The sequence below is a fragment of the Python bivittatus genome, unplaced genomic scaffold (genome assembly GCF_059951505.1).
Source record: "Python bivittatus isolate LINGU-HERP-01145 unplaced genomic scaffold, Pbiv_v1 ctg000960_np1212, whole genome shotgun sequence".
NCBI classification, from domain to species: Eukaryota; Metazoa; Chordata; class Lepidosauria; order Squamata; family Pythonidae; genus Python; species Python bivittatus.
In genome coordinates, this window is record NW_028277124.1 from 4,827,069 (window position 1) to 4,846,894 (window position 19,826).

Here is a 19,826-nt window from a genome sequence, read left to right on the forward strand (position 1 = left end):
CTATGTATATTCTGAGGTCACAAAGCTGTATGTGAGCCCTCAAAGCTGTGAATATTTCTCCCAGAGATCTCCAAAATGTTTTTAGCAAACTGTAACTTTTACTAGGATAGACAAGGGAAAGTATTAAATGCATGATTGGCATAATGTGATCATGGCATCACATTAGTTTTTATCCTGGCATTATTTTTTGGTCAGTGTTATCCAAAAGCCAAGTGTAGGCCTTACCCTTGAAACAGAGGTGCATCCCTTCCTCATGTCATGGCTTCTTCTCTGAGTATGTAGATAATTTAATTGGAGGCAGACAGCTTGCATTAGGTCTTCCTCATGTCAGTTGTTCTCAAAAACTGCAGGATGGCTTTCTTTAACATGTCGTAGCATTTCCCAACATATTCTAACGAAGGAAGGAAGGAAGGAAGGAAGGAAGGAAGGAAGGAAGGAAGGAAGGAAGGAAGGAAGGAAGGAAGGAAGGAAGGAAGGAAGGAAGGAAGGAAGGAAGGAAGGAAAAGAAAGAACAGCAGTCACGCAGAGCTGTAGCTATCAGGAAGGAAGGGGAATTATACATCTGAATGTTCCATCAATGATCATTTTATAAACATATTTTTAGTGAAATCAAAGATACCAGGGAATGGGTGGATGGAACAAAGGGAGGGAGAAAGGGTTAGCTTGTTTCTTCTGAGACTTAGGAATATTAATAGTTCCAATCCTTGGATTTAGTTTAGTATTTGTATTCTGTAGCAATTTGGCAGTTGCTATTCAGTACTGTAGCACTTTGTAGTCCACAAAATACAATGTCTTGATAGGGATTAACAGTGCATTCACATGCTTTATGTAGTGCACACACAGCTACACATTATAGGGTACAAATGGACTAAACTGTTGCAAGCTAAAACTAACTGTAAAGAATCCAGAACTGCTGATGGGAATGTTTTATATCACTAGCTAAGGGCTTGGGTTACTGTTCCAAGTTTCTGTCTTTCCATGCTCTTTGCCAATCACCTGTCATCATCCCCCGGTCTTTTCCATGCCAAGGTTTGATATTGGGCAGTGACTTGGGAAAAGAGAAAAAAGCATAAGCAGATCCCTGGGGGAGCCTGAAACCTGCCCCTAAGGTCAGCAAGTTGAACATCTGTTCAAACAGAAGAACCAGGGAAAATGTGACAGAAGTGTATCTTCAATTTTTTTTCTGCAATTCCATATTCATTCCTTTATACAACAGCCAAAGCAGAATATGGATGAGACTATTATAGGCAGCAAAACAAATCTAAATCCTGCTACGTCTACATACCAATATGTGATGAAGGATTAATTGAAAGCCCCGTTAACACTGAATTATTTCTCCTGTAGCAAGATTAGAATGAGGCATAAACAACGTAAACTACGTTTGATTTCTCCAATGTTGTATTTGAAATCATGCAAAAGCAACAACATTTCATATTTTTAAGGAATATTATAGATGTGGGGAAGAGGAATGCCTCAGTTTTTCAGTTAAGAGGGACAATCTCCTTCAAGTCAAGCCTGACTCTGGATGACTTCATGGACATGTTCTTCTGGTTTTCTTGGAAACAATACAGAAGGGGTTTTGCTATTGTCTTTTTCTGTAATTGTATTTTCCAACTCCCCATGTAACCTACAAACTTTGCATTTCCTGGTAGTCTTCCACTCCCATACTTATCAGGTCCAACCCTGCTTAGCTTTCAAACCAGGCAAGATTAGCCATGTGCTGCCACCTGCTGAGGCATCATCTTAGTTACTGGACTACATATAGTCATCCAGTGAGTTCATATACAGTATAAGAAACTGACTCAGGGATGTTTGGCTCTCAGCTCATGCTCTTAATTGTGTACACATCATCATGCATTGTGGTAAAGACTCTAAACATATTGTGATTGCTGTACCATAGTTATTGTCACAATTTCCCCGCTTGTCCAAAAAGTCCAAATCAAAAAATTGGTAGGGGCAAAATAAATGAGCCATAACTTAAATCAAATTCCATTGATTTCACTGTGTTATGTCTGTGTTAAACATATACGTAGAATCCATTGCCATATCTTAATTTACCAAATACACTTCAGAATGTCAGAATTATTAATGTATAGGAAAATAATATATTTCCATCATTAAAGAGTAATGATCTATTTGCGCGGTATTCTTTCTGATTTCTTTTTTTCCTTTTTCCCACTCTCCAAATTATATGACCTATGAGTGAATGTTAGACGAGGGAACTTTAAAAACAATCTAAAATAGCATCTAAGGTTTCAGATTTCATGAACCTATGGGATATACTGAAAGTTGGTGTCTTTTGCTTATCTCTTATCATAAGGAGAAAATAAGATAGCTCTTACATGTTTGGAGAAAAGATGTGCTACAGATGTGATCCCTACAAATAAATCAACTTCTCCTTACATTGGGTTAGACAAGCTAGTCAGATCTGCAAGTGTAAACTTTTTTTTTAATCCTTTTCTAGCTGGTCTATTGGGAACTGGAGTGGGTGCAGCTTGACTTGTGGAGGAGGAGAGAGGTTTCGGGATGTTCACTGCATGCAAAGAATTCAATATGAGCCAGAATGGGTATCAGACTCTCTTTGTCAAATCCCTGCCCCAGTCACCAGGGAGCTATGTAACACCCAAAGATGTCCACCTACATGGAGCATCGGGCCATGGTCTGAGGTACATTAAATTCACACTTGTACACTTCAACCTTTTTAGCTAAGAAACTAGACTTTCTGCCAATAGGTTTTGACATTTCACTTAGAAACTATCTTCAGAGAATTATGTCCAACAGATGAATAAAAACCTACATTTATCTCAGGGTAACTTTGACTTCTTGGATAGAATTTGCTATAGATCTTTTGAAATTCATTTTGTCATAATGGATAACCAGTCACACTTTGATAGAGTTGAATACTAATATAATGGAAATGGGTAAAGAGGATTTCCCCTTCCCCCCAGTGTGAGCGATACAGGTCAGAGAAAGTTACATCACAAATCATTTCTGAAAATGTAGTTTGTCATCCATCATTACATGCATGTAAATCACCTGTAACTTTTAACAGCAATTAAAATTTAATAAACTTTATATGGAAACATATCCTCACACTCCTATAATCAATAGAGTGGGTTTGTTTATTTACTTATTTATTTATCAAATTTATATGGCCACCCATCTCACAAAAAGTGACACAGGGTGGCGTACACCAAGCCAATAAAACAATAAATATATAAAACAAACATTGCCTAAAAACATTACATAGTAATTATTTTTAAAAAAACATTAAAAGCTATAAAAGGAGAACTAAAACAGAAAAAAAGAAAATAATAGATGGAGGGATGTTAATAATTTATTTCCAGGTTTGCTTTATTTAAACTAAACATTTTTCAGTTTAAAAGAAATCAGACTGATAAGCAAGAATTAGTACCATACGCATTTATGTGCTGTAGTCTATTTGCATATTAAGGCAATACACCACTCCATTATAGTGAATATAAGGTGGAAATAATGTAGAAAGGGCACTTGTCCTGATGCCATGCTAGCACACTTCCCTGACCATGTGATGCTGGACTAAATGGGCATTTGATTCTTCTTAAATTCTACTCTGAATATTATGAGAATGTAAGAATATTCTACTAGAAGAACAAAGTTTATAAAACACACCCAACTGCTACGTATTTTATTTACTTCAAATTCTTTCCTCTTATTTCTGAGAAACATTTTGCTATCATGTGGTTGTCCATTCTCCACTCCCAGTGCTCTCGAACATGTGGGAAAGGCTGGCGGAAAAGAACCGTTCTGTGCAAAAGCTTTTCTTCCTCTCCCTGGGCTCAACTTCTGTCCGATGCTGCCTGTGCCACAGAACTGAAACCAAAGATGCAAGACATCTGCCTCCTGAAACGATGTTATAAAAATAAGAAACTTCAGTGGTTTGTGTCCACATGGACTGAGGTAAGCAGCTTTTTTTTTTTTTTTAATATGCGTGCTACTGAATAGACAATCTCTTCCATTCATGAGAATATAACTTTGCAGGTAAGATGTGCTGGAGGGCTCTCTGATCCAATTTCCCATCCTGGAGGGTATTGCCCAAGAATGTATGGAGTCCTTGGTGCTCTCTGAGCTTGGTTGCTTGCTTACTGACGTTTCATTACCCAACTAGGTAACATCATCAGTGTGAGTCAGTGCTAGTTGGGTAATGAAACGTCTGCAAGCAAACAACCAAGCTCAGAGAACACAAGAACTCCGCGGTTCAACCCTGAGCTATGTATCTTCTCTTATACTGGAACAAGAAGGTGTTTTAGTCCCATATTTAATTTTTGCATCACAAAGACCCTGTCCAAGGGAGAGTTTTACTCATCAGTGCTAAGCAACAGCAATATTTCCATCCCACTATGTGCCAATATTCCTGGAATCTTTTCATGAAGCTAGATGAACTTTCAATTAAGCTTGCTTACCATTGCAACATTTTGTTGCAATGAAAAATGGAAAATCAATATTCCAAACCAAACCTGTCCTAAATACCAAGCATCATGCAAACTGCCATTATAAATGGAACATAAATAGCATGTAAATGGAACAGACTAAGGTATTTAAATAGTTGGGAATCTGCTTTCAGTTGTCCACTGCATGAAGATATTAAGCATGTGACCATTCAATCCATGTCCAGAAGTCTTCAAATACTATAATAAGTTTCATCAGTTGTAATAGCAATAGTTTGCTTCCAGCTGCTGCCAAGCCTTTTAGAGCAAAGTGCTAAGCCTCCTGTTATATGGAGCACAACTCTACCTCTAAAAAGAATTGAGCAATTCTGGAAACAATACAATAAAAAATTTTAAGAACCTTGCTCTGTATTCCTCGTTGTATGCCTATTTTTTTTCTTCCTAGTGCTTTTCCCACAGGTGCAGGGGCCACTTTTTTTCAGGTCAAACGAATGTTGATCCATTGGTCATGACAGAAATTGACTGACTGTCTAGTTGCCTGAGTCTGACGTTGTGGGCTGAGAAAGAGCGACTGGCCCAAAGTCACCCAGCTGGCTTTCATGCCCAAGGCGGGACTAGAACTCACAGTTTCTTGGTTTCTAGCTTGGAGCCTTAACCACTAGACCAAACTAGCTCTGGAAACAATACAATCAAAAGCTTTAAAAACTTTGTTCTATATTCCTTGCTGTATGTCTATTGCCCTTCTCTATTTGGGGCTTGGTTTTACCTTTGTTGAGGCTCGCATAAGAATCTGCCATTTAAAAAAAGTGATAAAACTTGTCTTCAGTTCATTCCATCTTCGTTGACAGATTTGTCTCTTTGTGGAAAAAAGATTGCCAAAGACTTAGCCTGTTGTGGCTTTTTAACTAAATCTCTTACTGTGCTTAGCCCTGAAAAAAGTCTTTATAGAGGCCAGAGTCTTTGATTTGGATCTGCAAAACTACCTCCTCCTTCTCCTCCTCCTCCTTTTATTGTGGAAAAGCAAAGAAGCCATAAAACCACTGAAATTGCAGGGCCCCTCTGAACAGCTTTGCTCCCCCATTGTCTTTCAATTTCCAGTAAGAAATTCATAGCAAAACAAATTCAGTTCAGTTGAAATTGACTTCATCAGCTCACAGAGGTTGAGGGATTATTCCTAACTTTCTCTTCGTGAAACAAGGAAGGAGCTACTGAAGGGGGACAGGAAGGAGGTGAGCAGTATAATTTCCCCTCACCCAAATGCCACTCCTGATGTCATCCATCTGCATGGGACGAAGAGAGGAAGAATCTGTCCCTTGGCTCCACGTTTCTCCTTTATTCAGAATTATTTGTCACAAACTGATCCCTAAATATGAATGGTAATTCTTTAGAAGCAAGGTATATGTACCTGGGAGGTTGAATTAGATATGTGTACACAGACACAAATGGTATCTGTTATTCAAGTTTACATCAGTATAATCAACAGCCAGCTGAATACATAAGACTCCAGTTGAATCACTGCTGGAGTCTATCAAGTACACCATTTTGTTTCGCACTCTGGCCAACTAGACATTTACTAGAATCTCACCACCTTTTATTGTTTATCCCCCAGAAGATCATATGCAGAGATACACTGACTCTGAGTCCCCTCTTCTAAATAGGAAACAATAATAAGTGCCAGTAGCTATGAACCACACATAATGGCTGTAAAATGTTTGGGTATCCCTTTGAAAAGAAAAATGGATGAACAGCTGAAATGGAGTATATTAGTAAAGGATGTGCTGTTTCAAACACGGAACTCCTATTAAGTGATGTGAAATGAAGAGGATGGATTGTGAGCTATTGAGTTTGGAATCACTCGGACACTGCCCATATGTCTGATCGAAGTCAAAATTAAGCCACGTTTATATTGACCGGAAAAAGTAAAAGACTTCAAATTGAATGAATCAAGGGATTAGTTTGCTTTGCACTAATTATTGTTATTAAATTCTCTTTTCAGTGCTCTGTGACATGCGGAAAGGGAATACAGAGGAGAACATTGAACTGTGCTGAAAAATATCTTTCTGGAAAGTATCGAGAACTTGCCCATAAAAAATGTGCCCATCTACAGAAACCAAACATAGAGATGGAAAAAGTTTGCATCCTACATCCTTGTTACAAGCATTTTGTGTATTTATCAATAAATCAAGGCAGCTGGTTTTCCTCCCCATGGTCTCAGGTAAAGGGCATAGGTAACTCTGAAACATTTTAAGTTTCATGCTAAGTCTCATCTATCTTTTTTTCTTTCAATGGCATTGTCCTGAATGTATACCAGTAGCGCAAATACATTCTTTGGAGACAGGGGGCTCATTGGTTCAGAGGCCCGAAGTGAATGCTCTGAGCTGGAATGTTTCAGTTCCTTCATACAACCCTACAGTTCAAATGAAACAAATTGGAGTGTGGACTATGCAGAAGTAGGCAGAAGACTACAACCTCCACAATTCATGAAGGAGAAGTGTACTAAAAACCATTGGCTATGGTAACGATGTATAATTTTCAAATTCAGAGTCAGGGTGTCTTTGAATACTAGATGATGAAGACTTAATATACGTTAAGACTGCTTCCTGTAAATATGACTAATGCCAGAAGACATCTGGTTGACCACTTGGGGAGCAGGAGATCTTTTCCTTTCTACCTTCCAGCTGAACTGGATTGCAACTTCTGCCATCCCTGGTCAGGATGATATGGTACATAAATGGGTGACCTTTTTCAGCCTGGAGGCAAACCCTGCTCCAAGGGGTATGCTGATGATTCATTAAGTTACCAGAGTGAGTAGAGAAAAGAACTGGAAGGGTTGACTTGAAATCTCACTGACAAGGATTCTTGTATGGTATTTATAGAAAGCTGTCCCATCAAACTAAACCTTCTGACATACTCTTGACTGGCTGGTGGCAGAATTCTTAGCCCTTTTATCAAGGAGTTCTCCCTTTGGCCTAGTTCTAGAACAAGGGAGATGTGTGAGAAGGAACAAACTGAACAGATCTTGTGCTATTCCTGAAGAGCAAGATTAATGTTAAACCTATGCAGTTTTGCATGTGGGGAAATTGGTGGGGAAATTTTTCATTAGAATTTTCCTTTTTAGCCCAATCAACCTATATAAAAGGGGTGACCAAGAAAGGGGGCATATAATAAAAATACAGTAAAGGAACAATCATGCAAATAGAATTCCAAATAAAATCAATACAGGCAGTCTAACGGAATTAGCTACTTGCTATTTGCTTGCAGAGAAACTTGGGCTTCAGTGTATGTTCTGAATTCACTGCAGAAAAAGTTGAAGAGGGAACATCTAGGCCTCTAATTTGGATACAATTAGTCAATTCTGTGCTGCTGCTATATTTGAGGAAGACTGTTGCTTTTTCCAATTAAACATATGCTCTATCTCTGATTTCATGGAACTACTCAGAAGAATATCTTAGTTTTGAGTGATAAAAGAACTCTCTTAAGCTTCTGGAAGTGGCCTATTTTGCTCCTTAAGCACCCCAAATGCTTAAAGAATGCAAAACCTTTCAGCACCACCCACCTGGGGTACTCTGAGAATTACATTTATTTAATGGATCTAGCTCTGATTAATAAAACTTATCCTACAGCTCCACACCTCAAATTTCTCTTCTGACATGAACTCACTTGCAGTAAGAATTGCTGATACATGTAACAAAAGTTTTGAATCATTGCTATTAAATATGAACATTATATAAGAATATAATGTTCATATTTAATAGCAATGATTCAAAACTTTCATGTGGACAGCACAAAGTCCACAGTTTGGAAGATAATATTTTATGGACCATTCTTGAGGTCTTTTTGCTCAATAATTTATTGAGTTGTTTAGAGATTTAGTGAAATTCCCAGGAGAAAAAAAATTAAAGGAAGAAGAAACCTTTATTCCATGTTAACATGACCCAGTCCTTTTCTTGTGGAAATATGGCTACAGATAATTCAGTATCCAACAAGTATTTGAGAAGCTTCTTTGAGTTCATGATATAGCAACCAACAAGTTTGCTGCACTTAACACAGTTTTAGATTACATATTAATGTGTTGTTAGTGTTCAGTCATTTGCAAGCATTTTCATGACATGAGCCATGCCATTTGAAATACAATGGCTTGATGACTGAATACTTTTATTCCTGGATTTATACGAGACTTGACCATCTGATTCAGGCTAGTAGCATAAATTTATCATTATTATCTTAAGAATTAACTTAAACATAAAACACTGGAGTCTAAAGTATAACATACTGTTGTAAAGATATCATTAACTGTGTTATGTGTAGCATCTCCTTTCTCACTGAACGATAGGAGGTATGTATAGAGAAGAAGCAGGCTTAAAGAAAAACCCTAAAATTTGCCCAGACTGATTCACTCCAGTTATCCCAGCAAATTATCTGCCCAAGTATCTTCTGATCCTCCAAGGACAGGTCAGGCATTAGGGAAAGAAAAAATGTTGAAGCAAAAAAAAGGTCACATCTCCCATCCACAGCACGGCCCATCCAGCAATTTAATTAGCCAATGTGTTTTCATCAGCAATTGTACATGCAACTTCATTTAAATGTAATTCTGCATTCAGTCACATTATGACATGAGCAGACTACGATTGAGATACTAGTAGTTGCTCAGAGCCCTACTGCAATGCAACCTAATAATGCTTCTAAGGGTATTTTTATTTATTTGTTAATGATATTTATAGGCTGCCCCAATCCATATGAATTCAAATCCCTCATGGATTGTCTGTTAGTTTTTCCCTGCTGTGTCTAATAAGAAATAGATGTTCTACATACTGCATCTTTTCTTCTTTGTAGACTTGGGAGACAAGAGGAATTGGTTTCCTGTATCAAAATACATACGTTCGTTATACTTTTCTTTTCTCTTTCCCATGGTGGGTAGTCTCATTTTCTTCAGGAAAAAGAGCGGAAGCACTCTGTTTTTGGACTGGTCACACATTCCAGAGCATCCATTTTTACAGTTGTTCCCAAAGCTCCTTTTGAAGATACCAAGTGTACCCATAGGTCCAAAAAGGTTGGGGACCCCTCTGATAATAATGCGAAAGATTACATGCATTTATGAAATGTACCAAGAAAACCAATGTCCAGTCTGGAAGGACCATGCAAGTTCAGGAAGCAACCTTTTCAGATGCAAATTTCTCCAGACCATCATGGGTCTCTATTAAGGTATATAAAATAGAATGCAAGCCTCTGATCATTTGTGATGATCACAGGCCATTCGCAATTTGGAGGGTTTGCTATATCCCCGATGATGTGCAGGAGGAAAAACACCTTGAAATACTGCTGTCCCCACAACATTCTTCTTGCTACACCTCCAAATTTGATCAGCAATGATGCTGCTCTCACATGAGGGTGGAGCTGCAGCTGTTGGAGGCTGCTAAGGGGGAGGCCCTGGGGTGAGAACAGGTGCAGAGAAAGGGAGTGGAATAAGGAGGGTGAAGGATCTCTGTCTCCCTAGAGTTTTCTCCCTGCCTAGTGGTGAGGAGAAATACCAAGTGAAAGGGGTTACTGGTAGAAATACCAACAGGTATTCCAGAAGGTTACCATTGCTACTTGGGCCTAAAAGTGGGAGTGGGGTAGTTTCTGGGGAGATTTTGTTATCTCCAGCAGCCCAAAGCAAAATGGTCCTGTGGGCAGATGGAAGTCCTCCAACAAGCCACTTGCAGCCATACTGGTCACCAACCCACCTCAGGTTCCTCCATGTGAATCACGTTTGCATAGGTTGCATTGTGTTTTCTAACACCACTTTCCTGCTAGATCTCTTTGATTTAGCTTCAGGCTGCCTGAGGGGTATTGAGAGGGAGGCATAGTCTGGTGATGGCTATTGTCCAGATCTTCAATGCTGGAGTGCAGATCAAAGTCTGATAAATGTGTCCTTCCCCTAGAATTGTCATTGCTTTCATTCCCCCCCCTTTTCCCCCCGATATATATATATATATTGATATGGGATGGAATAAGATGCAATACCAACCCTTTCCTGTCCGCTGTACGCAAAATGCTGTTATGGCTTCTGGGCCTTTAAATGAGACTTTTCCTCTTGGCAGTTCAGCTAGTTTTGTTATTTTGCATGGATCTCATTTATGGGATTAGTGAATAATTTTTCTTTGAATAGTTTTGATATCCATTTTAATGTATTTTAATTATTTATGGATTTTAGCCACTGTTGGAGGGATTGGTGTGTTTTTTCTTTTTTGTTATTGTGAGCCACCCAGAGTCACCCGTTGGGGGAGATGGGTGGCATACAAGTTTAATAATAAATAAAATATAAATAAATAAATAAATAAATAAATAAATAAAATAACATTTATCTTTGAAGTTAAGGCAAGAGTTACCTACTTTCAAGCTAGAATAGGCAGTTATTTAAATTCTTGGGCTTCAAAGCTGCCAAGCATAGTCATTTCATTCATAGGAAGGATGTTCAAATGTTCAAACTACTGTGGGATGTTCAAATTATGTTCAACTACTGTGGGATATAAGAGGGAGATTGTAACCTTACTTTTGCCTCAATAGGCAAACTGTTTCATTGGGCTTCATTCTTGTTTGCAAGAAAGGTGCTTGTGTAGCCTAGTCATGTCTGTGAGGTATCTGCCAGGTCTTAGAGAATCCTGAGTCTTATTGCAGTATTTGTTAAAAGAAAAATTAAGAACAATGAGCGGAAGTTGGTTATATTTATTTTGTTTCTCTTAGCTGTGTTTTTAGGAGTAAATTCTGACTCCAAGATTCAGTTTGGGATTCATTTGCACTTTGGAAAATAACCCACTTTAATTAGGACTGAATCAAGATAATCGCTTCAATTAAAGCTCACTCTGAGACAACCACAAATTATTCTAATCTTTTTGGGGGTGGGTGGGTCATAGAATAGGTTCACATTTGTAGAAACAGTAGACAATTCTGAAAGATAAAGACTGTCCAATATCAGGGCAATAGGTACAGCAATATTAAAACCAGATTCTTTTAAATTCTATTTTGTTATATGTTTTATTTTATTTATGCCTGCAACATGGTTAATTTTGGCCAGAATTATATGGCATGTGCAGTTATAGTTGTCTGTAGTACTATTAAACCTTCCAGTTAGAGCAGATAAACTGAGGAGACATAATGCAAAGGAAGACTTCACAGATTTCAGGATGAAAAAATCCTCACATTTCCTTACTTATTGTAAGTGGGCAATATTGATGGATTACAGAGAGGAGACAGACAGATTTCTCACCTCATTCCAGGGACTATACCAAAAATCACTGGATTCTTCTATTGGAAGGTCACTGGAAGTAGAGGGGAAAATTTGTTTCTTTCTGAAATCATCTTGCTTAGGATCACTTCCCAACCTTAGATTTTTTTTTTTTTTTTAAATGTAGTTGGCTGTTTATCAACTCAACATATGGCTTTCTGAAGAACTGAATCATTCCCCAACCTCTTGACTTTGAGCTGATATGAGATTCAGCCTCACCTCAAAAAGTGACAGGTTTGGCCCAAAGCTGCTGACTTTTGTCTTGTTATTCAGGACTCAGAGGAATCCTTGTACTCCACGCTTTCACTGGCTGTGACACTGGAAGTTGTTACAGGATGAGCAAAGTTAAAATTAAATAATTCCTCTTCTATGTGAAACAAAAGCTTATCTGATCTAAAGAACTTTCCCAGACACTGTTCACACAGAAATTACTGTTCTTCTAAACTGGATCAGTAGGAAACCATAAATCTGGCTGAAGATGCAAACAATACACTTTTAATGCCCAGGAGTGAATTTACATGAATAGGCATTACCAAATAATTCTGCCATGGAGAGGAGCATACAGGTTAATTTAATGCTATATTAAATGCTGTGCAGATTCCCCATTTTCATTTCACTTCCACTGATTAAAGAAAACCAATGCAGTTAAGCAGGACTGAAGGTCCTAATGTGGAAATACACATCTGGTTGGGGAGGGCAACATCTGTGCCTTGATTGATACAACTTAATAACAGTCCTGACTTTCCTCTTTCACTTTCTGCCAATGCATTATTCTCATCTCATGTATTCCCATGAAGATGGTGATTCCAGACTAGACATTTATTGTGCAAATTTCCTGTTTCATTACAGAATTCCACAAGACGTTCAGGTGTTGTTGTATCCTTCCCATATTTTCCCATTGTGTCCTACATCTTGTGGTGTGTGTGTGTGTGTGCATATGTGTGTGTGTTGTGTGTTGTAAAATAATGTGATACAGCAGGAGGGAGAGATAGAATAACTGGATTAGTAGGATGAGAAGAGAAGAAAGCACCTGTGTAAAGCAGAGCACTGTGTTTGTGGTTATTGTGTGGAGGGGGAGGATAGATACAAGAAAACCATGTTTCTCTCAATCCCAGCCACTCAGATTTCACAGGAGAAAGGAGGTTCAATTGCTTAGGATCCCTGCAGTGTAAATGTTGAGGTTCTATGAAATATTTGCTTGGAAAGGCATGATAGGCAAGCATATGAAAGAAAAGTAGCATTATCTTAACTAAGAATAATATAAAGAAAAAGCAATTTAATATTAGCTTGGAAGGAAGGGGGTTCTGCTGAGTTTAGTCATATATTCCCATGTAAATACACTAAGGCAATGTTGTCCAAATTTGGCCACTTTAAGATGAGTGGACTTCAACTCCCAGAATTCCCCAGCCAGCCATGCTGGCTGGGGAAATCTGGGAGTTGAAGTCCACTCATCTTAAAGTGGCCAAGTTTGGACAACACTGCACTAAGGTAACAAGTTGATTGACAAGTTAGAGATTCTGGAAGAGGCATCTCCTTTTTCTTTTAACACAGCAAGGAATGCTTTTTTCTAAGATAGGTGGATGTATTTGATTCAGCGAGTATTATTCCTTTTTTCTTCTTCTTCTTCTTCAGAAGGATTCTTTTAGTCATGTGCTAATTTGTGGAGATTTAATTGATTAAAACCCATTTGATTAGTTGTTCAATATTTGTTTTATTAAGTGACACTTTAATAGGTTTATCAGTATTAATATCTGAAATTAATGTATTAATGTAATGAAATTAATGAAAGTACCTTACAGGTACTTATGAAGAAAGACAGCCAGCACTTCAACCAGCAGTTGTGTACATAGGACCTAAGATTAAAATCTGTCTATCTCTGTGATACCATACATAGGATTGGGCTTCCTATGAAAAGGTTTTATTGTGTGAATAAACAGTTGAATATCGCATAAGATATCTTGCTGAAGAAGCACTGTTGAAGTCATCAGAGATTTATGATCTTGTAGTGGTTGTTCCATCTACATATAGAGATTTTCAAAAGACTTTCTGTCCAATTATAGTTAGCTACATTGATTAACTCCATTTTACCCTCCAGTGCACAGTGACCTGTGGAGGTGGCATGCAAGTGAGGTCCGTTCAGTGCCTAGCAAATGGGAGATCAGCCACTGGATGCCTCTTGCATCAGAAGCCCATTGCATCACAAGCCTGTAATATAAACTTCTGTCCTCTTCCAGAAATGAAAGGTATATTCAAACTGTTTTCTCTTCTAGACTTCCATTTTTGTCTTTAACGAAACCCTTCCTCAACATGACAGCCTCTGGATGCTGTCTGGGAATCCTGGGATGTGTAATCCCAACACATTTGAAAAGCATCCGATTGAGGAGGGCTGCTTTAAATTTGGGCTCTAGAGATCTTGCTGAACAGAGATTAAAGATATTGTGAGTATTCAACCAGGACTGCTTGGCAAAGAGCATTTAGAGACTTCAAGTACAATCATAACCTTCAAGTGCAAATCCCAAACCAGAAAGAATCTTGTATAGAGGGGGATAAAAGCTTGGAGAGAATAGATACGTTCATAATTAGAACTATTACCTTCAAAATGGTTGAAAGGGAGGTAGAGAGCATCTTTCAACTATTATTTGAAGAAGGATGGAGATGATTTTGAGATGATCTCCCCAAAGGAAAAAAAAAAATAAGAAAGCCTCCTGTCTTCAATAGCATATTTCAAACTTAGAAGGTCAGTTTAGATACTTCACTTGTCAAACGGACAAGCTTTTGAACAGAACAAAGTAGTAGGATCTGAAGCATACTCAGAGAGAGAGAGAGACAGAGATTCATGTGTGTGAATGCTTTAATCCTTTCCCATCAATAGATGGACAAGGATCATGAGAACAGGAGTGTACATACACACATGCACAGAGAGAGAGAGAGACTTATCCAGTACATATATAAATATTCACATATACACGCATACATAAATACCCACACACACATGCCATTGAGTTACACATGACTACATCTTCAGCTATATCACAGGCCTTGAAGCTGAGTGATCTTATGAATGGTTGTTTAAATGTACACTTTTTCCTTTTTTCAACATTTCTTTAGCAAAAGCTGTATTATATTTTAGTAATGTTGTATGAGTCTATATAGGCATACATGCACATCAGGATTATCCTTCTCTTTTCTTACCTTCATAACCCATTTAATAAATGCATTGGTCAGTGAATTAAAATCCCCTATCTTCCATGCTTTGAGTAAATCAGATCCTTTTCATTTTAAATGCTGCATTTATATTTATTCAATGTACACTGAAAACCTTTAAAGAAAAAAAAAGCTACAGCTAGCAGCCATCTCCTCATTAAATGTATTTGACTACATTCACTTTCTGTCTTTTAAATTGTTTTAATCATTTTCTTTTCTTTTCATCTTTCTAGATGTCTTCTGTAAGGATTATTTTAACTGGTGCCCTTTGGTTCCCCAGCATGGCGTTTGTAGTCATAGTTTCTATGGGAAGCAGTGCTGCAGGTCTTGTATCAATTCTAATTTGTGAGCACCGACTCTACAACAGAAGGCATAGCTCTGAAACCAAAATGAACTTTACCTCTTCATTGGGATCTGAGCTGAATAAACAAGAGTCTCACGAGCGACTGAAACTTACTCTGAAGCATCCTTCTCAGTAAGCAATGACTCCAATAAAAAAGCATAGCCAAGAACTATGCGGATGGAGGAGGTCCTATCTCAAATCCTTTTCAGTATTCTGATGCAACCCAAGTGGATACCTTGTTCTTAAGACAAACAGAAAGAAGAGGCTTTTAATGTAAACAGGGCACAGTTTATCCCCTCTCCCCCCCAAAGTCAGGAAGGAAGTTGATCCTTGAATAAATAGCCTATTTTTCAAGGAGCTGATGAAAGAAGAACATCCTCGAACCAGCAACAGAACTATTGGTTGAGACTGAGGGCTGAGTTTTCTTTATACCTCAGCTTCTCCTGCTAAATAAATACTTTGGGCACCATCCACCAGGAAGTTCTCTGACATGAGTCCTGTTGAAATTAGCAAGAGCTGTTCAAGTATGCTACTGCATAGGAGCACATCTGCGGGGCTCTCACAGACGCCCCTGAAGTTAGTGACCCTGTTTTGTTCCCAGCCATTTCACTGGAACCTTGTGAATGAGATATTAGAGATAACTTGCATTGTTCATCTGCAGGTTCCTGCTTGTGAAGACCCTGTGAGAATAAATACTGTAACAGATTGCAGCAATTGAAACATACAGTACCTGAGGCACTATTGCCGATGAATAAAAGTGAACTGATTTAATTAGAACTGAAGCTTTTGATGAATATGCAGGATGTAGAGGGAAAGGAGGGAAAGCCTAAGGATTCCTTTCACTTTTTGGATAATAAGATCTTTTATATTCGTCACTTTCAAATGAGCAATCATATTTAAATGTCCTTATTTTATGCTTTACTCTTAAATATAAAAAGAGTGTTCTGCTATCAGTGTTACTTAAATGGCTGATTATACCAAAAGTATGTTGTTTGTATTTAAACACAAGGTACTATCATGTTAGATTTCAGCACCAGAGTAGCATAATAAACCCATGAAATATTTTTTTCTCTTTTCTTTTCTGATTGCAATGGCTATTCAGGATAACTGGAAATTATTTGCAAATTTAGAAGCTGCACAGAATGTTAACATTAGAAGCCAGGTGTCTTGCAGTCTGAAAGAAAAAAATGAACACAGAGAACACTAGTTACTGAGAACTTTAGATTTCATTAAACAAAGCAAGTTTGTAGTCCTCATGACTGTAAAGAAATATTCAGATGCATGTGTGCAATCGATTTGCACAATCTCAGACACCTGAGCAATTGCTGGTAGGACTGAATAAAATGTGCCTTTAGTTGCACACCCTGTTACAGAAATTAGCAAAAGCTGAATAAAACTGACAGACTTTTTAAAAAAAATACAAATGTGGGCTATTTACAATAACATAGGCAAAATTAACTTTTCTTTGTCCGGAATTATTTGTTTTCTGAAGTCCAGTCCTAACTAAAATATACACTGCAGATATAGCATTGGTGCTATCCTCAGATTTGCCTTCTTTTTTCCTTTTTGGTGCTGCCAATGAAAATGGGAATTTGAAAATGTATGTTACCTGCTATTTAATAAAAAATATTTCTGTATTATCTCATTACTTATTTCATTGACCATACTGAGAGATTCATTTGGAAGTATATATCGTATAATTTTATTTCTGATATTATGGTTGCATAATGATCATGGTAATCATTTTCCACATTTACTACCTCTGAACATCAAATCCCATCAGAATATTGGATATTTACATAACAGTCCCAGAATCCAGGGCAGAATTATACAAACCCAGAGGCAAATTGAAACATGTTGCTCAGTAAGTATCAAGGGGGAAAATAAACTGAAGTCATAGGGAACATTTATCCTTCATCTAATGGCAACGTGTATGTACATAGTTGTAAATTCATACAGACTCATTTTCTTTAATAAGTGTATATGAATACTAAAATACTTTTGCTTCTAAAAAAATTCACTGTTTCTACTCCCAATTCCTCAAAAGCAGTTTGAAGACTATCTGCTGTTATCTTGTCTTAGTTGGCGTGTACTGTGATCATGGAAGAAGCACCACCCCACCCAAATTGACACATGTTAAAAGAACAAATATTCCTTACCCTGAACCCCACACAAAAGAGAACTAAAATAAATTACTTGTAGCTTCCCAGCCTATCCACACATTTAGTTCATATTGTGTTCATTTCTCTTGTTATGCCATAAAATAAAATCCTAGTGGTTCCCGTGAGGGAGAGCTGAAAAGACCTCAGGCCACCTTTCCACTTGAAAGACCTGAAGTCCAAGACCCACAGGACATGTTGAATTAGAAATTGCAGCAAATGGAGAAACAGACCTACCTCAGCCTTAAGAAAGCTAACACTAGCTTTATTCTAGTTTCAAATATAATGCAACTGAGCCAGAAATAAATCAGTCTAGCTCTCAAATACATAGTCAATGTTGTGGGATCACCGAGGTCTGGAATAACATACATATATGAGAAAGTCTGCCAAGCATTTAAAGAAGGTATGTGAAAATCTATATTAAAACCCATCTATCTCCTGAACATTACTACATATTACATCAACTATGTGGCAAGGGTTTGGACAGAGACTGGAATGCGTATATATACTGCAGTTTGTTTATTTTTTAACTTTATCCATATTACAGAAGCTTTTCTACTGAGGGTCTGGTTTAGCTTTCTTTCTAATAGGCAGGATTTGCAGCTGCTTCCAGTATCTTTTGCTTAAAGTTAAAAGAATAGAATAGTAAAGCAACAAAATGTAGCCGAGAATCTCGAGCTTCCTTTTTAACTGAGAAAATTCTAGCCCTTATAGCTGCAAAGATATTCAGAGGCCACAGTGTTGCCAAAGATTTTCAGTCACACTTAATACTTCTGAGTGGGCTAAGGACCTCAGAGTGGACGGGGTCATATCAAACACGTAGGAGAGGTGAAATCTGCACGTAATTTGGCAAGGTCAATTTTGTCATCTTTTTTTTAACTATGGCATGCCTATTTTGAGGCATTTTGGTTTTCATCAATATCCAGCCTCAAAAGATAGGAAACGTTCAATAGTCATGACCACAGGAGATTTAGAAGGTCGCAAAAAGAGAAGCTGTGTTGTCCATCCCTCAGTCAGGTTACGATTCAGCACCTTGCTTATCCTCTGAAACAGAATAAATCATGTAAAGCAGCCAGAAACTGCAGACAAAACTGATGAACCTAACAAGAAGAGAATGCATAATTCATATACTAGTCATAAATAGAATTATGAATATTAAAGTTACTGTACATTCAGCTGAATATAACAACGAATTTGGCTTTCTGTGGCACGTACGGTGCAAAATGTGGCGGTAAGTCTGTTAAACAATAGAAGGTACAGAACTCGTATTTCCATCCATCCACCTATCAAAACTTTATTACAGCCCTTGACCAGAAATCCAGTATAATTCATAAAATCTAATACATAATAAAACATTCAGTAATTTTCATATGCAAGCAAACTACCCTTGCAGATAGTTATTCGGTCCCATGGTACATTTGAATTGTTAAGTAGCAATCACACTGCCATTCTTGTTTTATTGCTTTTTAGTGAAAAAACACACCACCAAAATTCAGCCAGGTTTTCCATCATTGATTCAGAGGCTGTTCCTGTCCTTGATCAATAGGAAGGCTAGAACAGAGCAATGTAGGAATTGTGTGTGTGTGTGTGTGTGTGTGTAAAAGATCCGTAGCAGATGGGAACCATGATTCTTATAATTGGGTATCTGAGACAGAGGCTAAGAGATCCAGGCCATTTTATATTTTTATATAACAGCTTTGTAACAGGAAAGACAGCTTTATAAACAGCTTTATATTTTTAAGTTGCTAAGGACGAAGTGTCCACTTCCCATTTCTTTAACAAATATATCACTCATTTTGTTTCTTCGTTATTGTTCTTAATTTTTGCTGCTGTATGTGCCCAGTGTTTCTGAGTGGTGGAAACTGATATTTGCTTGCAGCTATTTGCTCTTATGCTTTTCCATGTAGGAGGCCTCCCAGTCTCCTCATTTTGTCCTATGACAAATTTTTCAACAGAGATTATGATTCCCTTTTGATGTCAGAAGTAGTCCCGTATTTTCCTCTCCCCAGTTTTTCCCTTTCCTTCCTCTGTCCACTGTTCTAATTCCCTGTCTCAGCCCATTCTATTCTGCCTAGCAACTGTCTCCTAGCATTATTCGCTGGAAGTTTTCTATGGCTCAACATTTCACACTTCTGAAACGCGATTATGTAATATCCCTTATTCATGCTAAGCTACTCAGCCATGAGAGGGGGCTTTAGTTTTTATTAGATAAACAATGCAGTGTGGGAAAGAACACTTAATTCTTTTCCAGCCATAGTATTTTTCCAAAACTATACCACATAGGCATGCACACGTACCCTGAAGTTACTGTAAGTCACGTTGGCATAAACATTACAGACAGAATCCAGATTTCTTAATTTTTCCATACTGTGAAGCCAGTAGCATGAGAGGAGGGTTTCATGGATCTGGGAAAAGGGCTAAGACAGTGC

General features: G+C 37.8%; 1 protein-coding gene and 1 long non-coding RNA gene across 7 annotated transcripts in view; one reads left to right on the forward strand and one right to left on the reverse strand.

Moving 5' to 3' along the window:
- Positions 1 to 16,861, forward strand: part of ADAMTS16 (ADAM metallopeptidase with thrombospondin type 1 motif 16) — an 81,672-nt gene extending 64,811 nt beyond the window's left edge. For 2 of the 4 annotated variants that reach the window (XM_007423317.4, XM_025163476.2), the window contains 5 exons: positions 2,465 to 2,666; positions 3,745 to 3,939; positions 6,424 to 6,642; positions 13,787 to 13,934; positions 15,129 to 16,861. In XM_007423317.4, coding sequence (XP_007423379.2) covers positions 2,465 to 2,666; positions 3,745 to 3,939; positions 6,424 to 6,642; positions 13,787 to 13,934; positions 15,129 to 15,244 — 880 coding nt within the window. In that variant the 3' untranslated portion in view covers positions 15,245 to 16,861. The other 2 variants (XM_025163475.2, XM_025163474.2) reach the window with 2 other exon arrangements.
- The window catches only part of LOC112540092 (uncharacterized), a 34,495-nt gene that overhangs the window by 3,520 nt on the left and 11,149 nt on the right, over positions 1 to 19,826 (reverse strand). The window contains exon 4 of one of the 3 annotated variants that reach the window (XR_003084161.2): positions 226 to 391. This is a non-coding gene — a long non-coding RNA (uncharacterized LOC112540092). Of the gene's footprint in view, positions 1 to 225; positions 392 to 2,826; positions 3,883 to 16,958; positions 18,442 to 19,826 lie in introns of those variants that run through there. The other 2 variants (XR_003084159.2, XR_003084160.2) reach the window with 2 other exon arrangements.